The sequence below is a fragment of the Pyxicephalus adspersus genome, chromosome 10 (assembly GCF_032062135.1).
Source record: "Pyxicephalus adspersus chromosome 10, UCB_Pads_2.0, whole genome shotgun sequence".
In the NCBI taxonomy this organism is placed as follows: domain Eukaryota; kingdom Metazoa; phylum Chordata; class Amphibia; order Anura; family Pyxicephalidae; genus Pyxicephalus; species Pyxicephalus adspersus.
Genome location: NC_092867.1, coordinates 29,577,005 through 29,585,628, shown reverse-complemented (window position 1 = coordinate 29,585,628; position 8,624 = coordinate 29,577,005). Strand labels below are relative to the sequence as shown.

Sequence of the window (8,624 nt, the reverse complement as noted above, 5' to 3'; positions counted from 1 at the left end):
CTACTTAACGCATCCCTGGAGGCTCTTGGATGCTCCGTGTGCGTGTGCCCAAGCACCTCAGGCATGCGCAGAAAGAGCCCTTTCGCCAAAAGGGAAAAAATTGCAGATCTCACGCATGTGCAGTGAGATCTGCAAGTTTGTTTTTCCATCTCCCAATCTTGCGCCTGCGTTGGGTGACGTAAGAAGAACCCAGAAGAGAAGATGGGGCGCCAAGTTTACTTACTCTTTAAGTCACTCAGTGGCAGCAATTAATCTAAGAGGAGGTACTTGGATGAGCATGATCATTCTGAACTGGTAAATAAATTATTTGGATCCCATGCCAACTCATCCTATATTGGTTAAAAATTGGTTAAAAATCTGCCACACAATTTCAAAATGGGGTTTCAAAAAAAGTCCCTAGAGGCCCTGCTTTGTCCAGCAGTGGTTCTCTTAAAATAAAAATACTACAACGCTTTCAATTAAATTTCAAATATAATTATGAACAGAAAATATGGGTTGTGGGAATCAACATATCACTTCAACAGGCAACTTTAAAACCATTCTCTACAAATACCTTCTTTTTCCAGAGACACTAGACGTGCCCAATTTCTATCAATACTGGGCCAGTACTAGTATTTTAGGATTGCAGTTACATTTCCTGGGCTGCCTTCTTGGAAGAACTCAAGTGGTCCTAACTAGCACATTTGCTTGCATCTGGGGCCTGTACATAACCAACCCTACAAACATTGTACCCTATGTATCATCCGGCTTATACTTGGGGAAAAACCCAAGTCTTGACAGATCAGTGGATACCGTAGTTACTGCCAAATAATCGGCCTGACCATTCAACAAGATTGTGCTATTGGTGAAGCCAAGATCAGCGCAATTTCTCTATAGCTTAAATCCTAAAAGTCAGTTTGACACTCAAACCCCCAACACTTCAGTCAGGATTTTGTTTTTGACGTTGACCCCAAAGGAAAACTGTACTCTTCCTTCATATTTAAGCTATAAATGTGGTCAGAACAGGAAAAGAGAAAGACAAAAATAGTTAATGCCAAACTGAGCTCTCTAATATATTACTGTCATTCGGACAGGCTGAAAACATGGTGTTGAGTATTTTTTCTGTAATTGGTTTAAACAATCTGTTAAATTGCTGCTTAAACACACAAGCAGCATCCCCGCTCTCAAACTTGCACCCCTGATCACTGCAGTGTTCAGTAAGGGCCCGCATAAGATTGCACCTCTGTTTTGTGTTCATCCTACCACGGTGATTAAAATGTGTCTATTATTTTAACTTGGCCTGCTTCAGGTCGAAATCAAAAAAAAAAAAAAATCCATTCTATAAGAAATTGTGGGCTAGAATTACAAATAACCTGTTCTAGGTAATCTCTGAAAGTGCTTCTTATAATTAAATGAAACTGTGGGATATCCTTTAAAAAATGGATTCTGAATACAGCAAATGTGTCTCAGAAAAGACAAAACTTCCTTGTATGGTAATCATTAATGTTGAAATCAAACAGCTGTTTTTTTATGGATCAGTTTCAGTGGTGTTATTTATGGATGAAAATGGTGGCTTAGATGTAGTTAGTAATATTATGAAAGTTTATATCAGTTCACCAAGAGTGCTCTTACCAACAGGAAGACAGACAATGCTTATTAAAGGCCGATTATCATGCATGTTATGTTTATGCTTAAATAAAATAAGACCAACTAAACATTTCAGAAATCAAATGGCATGACATAGGGTATAAATGGCAGGCCGCATACATTCAGGGTCTACTGCTATTAGCCACTAAATTAAAAAGGACCGAGGAAAGATCTGCTGATTGTATGTCCTGTTCTGTAGCCAAAACGGACCCATTTGTAGACTGTGTCTAGTAGTCTATGATGGCTTGTTAAATTTTAGCAAGAAGCTTTGTAAAGAACTCGATATGTTCCACACAAAAAAAGAAAAATCATCATCCATTATGTTTACATTGACAAACTGCTCTGTGACAAATGGATGCTCAGAATATTTACATATTGTTTGTTTATACATTTACATTGTAAATTGTGCATGCTATATGAAGACTGTTGTCTTCTTTAAAAGCAAATAGCCAATGAAAAATCTGGAAAAATAAAGGAACCTATAGGAAAATGTGATAGTTGCTACTGCCAGCTTGTTTTAGCAGGTCGGTGGTAATTCTCATCCGTGCAGAAGAGGTTTCCACAGACTAGAGATTTTCAGTAAATTTTCGATCTTTCCTTGCGATAAAGAAAGATGAAAAGAAATAAATTGTTTTTGATTTGGTCCCAAATACAGCACAATCAGACCAAATCTGAGAATTCCCTGATTTATAGGTCACTTTAGGAATTAAGATTGGATTTATTAACTATCACTTTTGTTTAAATGCAAGTGTCTTATGACATATAGACATTTATCCCCAAAAATGCTGTGGCCAATCTATGAATTTATTGCAGCCAATATCATCTGAGTTTTCTGCTCTAATCTGCATGCACTTCACATATTACAGGAGCAACTTTTATCACAAAACAAGTTTGCATTTGGTGTTGGAAATCTGTGATCGGCACTTTAATAAACATAGGGAATACATAATAGAAATCTACAGAAATTTTGCTTTTCTGTTTTTTTTCAGCCACACTATGAAGAGAATTCAATACCTGACATATGTTTCCAGTGCTCTCTGACTCTTTACATCTAATTTTCCAGCAGCTTGAGAGCACTGTATGCTTAAAAAGGAAATCAATTAGAGAAACAGATAATTATGCAAAATTTTTGGCTTCAATATTTCATTTTCTTTCTCCAGAAAACCATCAAACCATTTCAGCCATGACTGGTTAAAACCACACTGGAGAAATTGCTTAAAAACACAATCTGACATCTAAAAAGTGCAACTTAAATATCTTATGGCGTGCCTAGAAAGAAAAATGCATGAAGACCATTAGTTAAAAAAAAATTAAGACTGCAAAAATGAGAATGCCAATGCTGACCTGCTCATGAATATACCAGTCAGTTGATAGTAAATGGTTCAATGTACTAGAACAAAGCAAATGTGGTATGGGTAACTGTATGGGCACCTAAACTGCATATAAATTGACATAATAGCAAACATTCAAAGAAAGGCCAACTACTGTGTCCTATGCATTTCTTGTAGTAAAGAGTTTCCTTTCAGACTTGTACTGTTTTGTGTGTAATAAAAGAAGCTATATCTGGTACTCCACCACCTTGACAAATGGAAAAAAATGTAAGTTATTTATAGCTGCAATAATTTGACAGAACAGCTTAGAACAGGGAAAACTCGTGTTACAAATGTAAAATGTCTGCAGGAGTATATAGGCACCGTGGACAGTACTTAGTATTCTAGGCATTAACCGATAGCTTTTCTAAAGGTTTTAGATGAATACAGCTGCCATTCAGCTGTATTCAGGTTGTGATTCCCCACTGCAAAACTTTAAAAGTTGGTCAGTTATAGATTGCCCAAACAATTTGCAGACCTTTTATTTTACTGAAGAACAACCAATACCAAGAAAACTATGGAGAAAATACTAATATGCTCATACTAATATATATTTTATCACATAAGTGATTGCAATCATTCATGATGTGATCAAAGATAGGTATAGGTTATATTTAAAGTTACATTTTGTCCTTTCTGGAACAAAAAATGTCTCCAATTATGTAAACCATAAAAACAAAATGCTGAATGCTATAGCAGGACAACAAAGCTGATGTCATTTTCATTTTTACAGGCTCCGCAGGAAACTCCTAATATGCAGTAAGTAGTAAAACTGATGAAAGGTGCAACTTTACCCCTGATCTTTTTATGATGAGTATTCCCTAAAAAGGTGAATTTACATAACTTTGTGTCCTAAGCTACCCCCCTCCCAGTGTTGGGGTAATGCTTGGGAATATTTTCTTTTATGGTATCTCTTAATTTACAACCATAACAATGCAGCAGTAAAGATCATGCTTTTTAGCAATTTCAGAGCTGAACAAGCAGCACCATTCTTTCAGAAACCTACTTGGCAGAGAAATACTCTGCCAAGTTAGGATGCAAGTCCACAATCACAGTCGGGGATTTTTGTCTTCTCACTTGTTTCAAGAACTAATATTGTATAGAAAACATGTCGGCTTATAAAATCTGCAATCAATTTCATGCCAGGACATAGTGCCCTTACTAACTCACACAATGCATCTTTCTATAGTCATCCACAATTGCTGCTTAGGTGTGATTCACAGTTTTGTAAAAAGTCATCAACACCTAATGAAATTACCTGTTCCATTTCAGCACTCTTCCTCTTTCTTGTTCTAGTAATTCTCACAGTGATTGGGGATTCATCACCGTGATGTTTAACTTCCATTTTGTTTGGCTTTACAGGGCTAAATCTAATCTCCATCTGTGGCTTAGGAAACCTGCTGGTTTTACCATTTTCTGTTGAAATCATAGAGGAATCCAGCACAGTTTCTGAACCATCCTGTAATAACAATAAAAAGATAAAAAAAATTCAGTGTTTTGAAAGTTTGCATAATCATCAATAATTCAATGACTGCTTACCTCTCAGTATGTATAAGAGAAAAGCATTTACCTTCACCCCTACTTACAGTGAAATTTGATTATTACGATGTAAAACGAAAATCATAGGAGTGCCTACAATAATGAACAAATAATCCAGTGGTGCTTCTAATTTGTATTTTAATATTGTCTGCAGGTTTTTATGTATTTCAAAAATGATAATATATATATATATATATATATATATATATATATGTTTTACTTTTTGTAAAAAAAATTATTTCACGGTTAATCACTGCATACTGGGTGCATTTAATGATTTATTTAACTTAATATTATTTATTTAATAATAATGTAGAGCTGTAAGTAATGCTACACCTAAATGTCATCTAAAAATCACACTTGTACAAAGGTTTCATATTGAGTTACTGACCTGACTGTCACTTGTAGAAACATCACTTGTTGAAGAAGAATCCCCCTTGCTGTTACTTCTTCCCACCAAGTTGGCTGATTCGGGTTGTTCAGTAATTTGTGTTTGTGTCTTCTCTACCTGTATTTTAAACAAAGATCAGTGGTGCAGGTAGATTATTTAACTGAATTCTAGCAGTGGTATTTATGTCTGATGTCCCAAAATTTGGAGAAATATTTATTTGAATAAACTGCTTATAGCAAAATATCAGACTGCATAAGCTAGTGGAACAGGGGGTTAAATTTAAAGCTATCAATATAAATAAAAGCAGGAGGATTTGGCAGACTTCTGTTTCGAATCAAACACCACCATCAATATATACAAACCTACTCTTTACTCTCTTGCTGTAATGCTCAACATCCAGAAACAAAGATTTATTCCCTGTACTTCTGGATACGTGGAGAATATTATGCTTTCCCGTACACATATGATACAGAAGTGATGACCTAAAAAAAACAATCACCAGTGCTGATACACATAGGGTGGGGGGGTGGGGGGAAGAGTCAAAAGCCACGTAAGCTCTATTTAGATGGAATATATAAGTTTTATATTCAGAAATATAGGCAAAAAGTAAAAAGAAGGTAGGTCTAAATAGAACAGAGTTGGTCGATAGATGAGCCTGGACGGTTCACCTTGCACTGGCACAGCACAAAATTCACTTAAAAAAGATGGTTCCTAGTGTATTAATTACATTAATTTCCATTCTGCATTTTTCTCGCAATATTTTTGTCCAGACCTAGAGGACTAAAATCAAGAAAACTGTGTCGTGAACTGTTACAAAACAGAACAAGTGAAGCCACCCTGCACATCATTATCTTTCAGTTTGCTTGTGATACTGTGGTTGACTACACAAAAGAAGTGCTGGCCACCAAAACTGGAACATTTAAAAATATCAGTTCAAAAAGATGTGCATAAAGCAGTAAACTATAACAAACAGAATTCAAATTAATTCAGTCAGATTAATAGCAAATAATTTGTTGATTGGTTGCTAAAGATTACTGCAGTTTGACCTATGCATTACCGAACATGCCACCAAGCGTGCACAGGGGCACATTATTACTTTATTTTATAAGGCATGCAGTAAACCCCTTTTCTGTCAGTTTATCTCACCACTTTTTTTTCTTTCTGAAAGGAAAATAGTTTGTCTGCATGTGCACTTAAAATCATAGATTTGTTTTTTTTTTTTTTAGTCCTTACCAGTTTTACGGTGGGAGTAGAGGATGGTTTATGTTCCAGTTCTGAAAGTTTCATCTGCAGCTCTTTGATGGTGGCTTCACTAGCAGCCAACTGCTTCTTCATTTCTTCCAGAGATGAAGATTCCTAAAGTAGAATTCTGATAATCACTTTTTGTTTCAATTGTCATATTTTATTTATATTTTGCTATTTTCCTGTACCAAGCCAGATATTTAAATCAGATCAGACATCTTTAGAAATACCTCTGGTATAGATAATCCATGTTGTGCCAATAGCTAGATTACAAAAATCTTATAGAATGAAGTGTGAGAGGAGATAAATTCTAAAGCTTTGCTTTATTTACTTTGAGTGTTTCATAATAAATAAAATGTATATATTCCAACACATCTGATTGAATTTAGGACTTTTATTTGTGCATTATGTCTTTTCAACTGATGTGGTTAGCCATCTCACCTCATTGTTGTGTACATTGTTAGATTTTTTTAAATTTTCAATTTCTTTCTCTTTTTCGGCAATGCTGGACAGCAGGTTTCTCAGCTGCGTTTCAAGCGCCGATACAAGAGTGTCCCTCTCATTACGCCAATTCTGAAGAGTACTATCCTTCTCAGCCAACTGAGCCGAGAGTTCCTTCTGAAAGGAAATTAAAAATAAAATATTTATAAGTTGAAAATAAAGGTAAGGCTGCAAGATATAAAAAAATGCAATACATGTATTGCTCAGCAACAGTGGTATTAGTCTTCATCGAATTCTAACTGAACAAAGAAACCAAAGAAGCTATGGTGTGTGTGTGGTAAAATATAGTGGGGAAATAGATTGTCTGTATAGAGTAGGACATGAAGGTGAAATCTCCCCAGTACAACACAAATGTCAAGTCTGAACCATAAAATTCCAAATAGTAAGTGAATGTAAATCTGTCAGCAATACAGACAAGTTTGGGGGGATGGCTAGAACCTGTCAGATTTAGGATTCGGTCAGAAAAAAAAAAACACTAGTCTCCAGTGAGGGAACAACTCTGAAACAGAGCTCCAGATAACTGCAAAACCGGACACAGGGTTTTGACAAATATATTTGAAGACATTCCTAGAGTACAATTAGTGTTAGTTATAACATTTGGGTTTAGGGTTAAGAGTTAAGAATTTAAAGAAAAAAAACTACTTTTAAAGCAAGGAGACTGACAGAACATTTATCCCTATGGCCAGGGCAGGACCCAGAGTTTGGCAAGTCACTGCAGCCACAGAGAGAAAAAATGATGCATTGGGATTTCTTTTGCTGCAGCAAGATGAATACAGCTCCTTGAAATATATCGAGCAAAGAGGTCTAACCTCCAAACCCTCCACTACAGTCTCCACAAGATATACTGTAATGTTAGAAAGAAAAAACCCACTAAACATCCAGCTATAGCATTTCAACTTTCAAAAACCTTGATGACAATCAGATCTAATAAACACTGGCATGTTAACTATAGTATACACTTTGGCTTATTGATAAGATGTAGTAAGCATTACCATTGAACCATGAGTCATGTTTCATTGGTGTGAAAACTACCATCTGTCTACTAATGTCAATCACAACATTTTACCATTTCATTTTGCTGCTTAAAATAACGCTCTCGATCTTCAGCAAATTTTCTCATTTCCTTGTTTCGGTGATTTTCTGACTCCTTAGCCTGGGCTATGAGAGTCTTTTTCTCCTCCAGCCACTTCTTTCGGTCATTGCTGTATTTTTCTTCAAACTCCTACAGCAAGTAAAAGGAAATTATAACTATGCCTATCAAATATTTCTCTAAAGTATCTATAAACTACCACTCACATTGCTTAACTTCAGGTAATAAAATAGAGGTCATAAGTGTTGGCCCATCCCCACCCACTTTCTATGGAAGACAGCCTTAGCAAACCTTTAGATCATAGAAGTGTAGGCTCTTTTAGGTGTTTTGGGGTTTTCAACATTATTGCTATAAATTATAAGCAACAGTGGAAATTGTATGGTGACCGCTTTAAGAAAGGGCATAATTGTTTCACTCTATCAGCTCTGTCTTTCAATGCAAGACAAAGGCTGTGTGTGCCAGATTATCATTACCCAAGATGATAGTTAATAGGCATCTCAGGCAAGCTGCCTCTCATAATTGTTTAGGAATTTGACATGCCAGAACACTAAAAGAGAAACACAAACCCCAGCTTTTTTTTCTAATGGAAGAATGAAGCGGTGGGCAGAATAGATGGCCTGTCTGGAGTCTGTTAATTTCTTTCTATGGTCTTTAAAAATGTTGCCAAGGCTCTTTTTGGGTCACAATGATTTAGCATCTGTACAAGGCTTATGTTACACTTTACCCAAAGCAGCAGCATAATTTAACATTGTGGTCTTATTTTGTATAAAGAATTGAACTGCCTGATTGCAGAAGTAGCAAAACTATTTAAGCTGATACATGAACAACTTCACAAGCAGCTTTTTGTAACTTGAAATGATCAGTT

At 35.8% G+C, this 8,624-nt stretch overlaps 1 protein-coding gene across 1 annotated transcript in view; it reads right to left on the bottom strand.

Moving 5' to 3' along the window:
* Positions 1 to 8,624, bottom strand: part of KIF20B (kinesin family member 20B) — a gene marked incomplete in the record, with an annotated part of 49,850 nt that overhangs the window by 10,361 nt on the left and 30,865 nt on the right. The window contains 6 exon segments of the mRNA XM_072424897.1: positions 2,641 to 2,709; positions 4,255 to 4,455; positions 4,927 to 5,043; positions 6,160 to 6,282; positions 6,610 to 6,786; positions 7,736 to 7,891. Coding sequence (XP_072280998.1) covers positions 2,641 to 2,709; positions 4,255 to 4,455; positions 4,927 to 5,043; positions 6,160 to 6,282; positions 6,610 to 6,786; positions 7,736 to 7,891 — 843 coding nt within the window.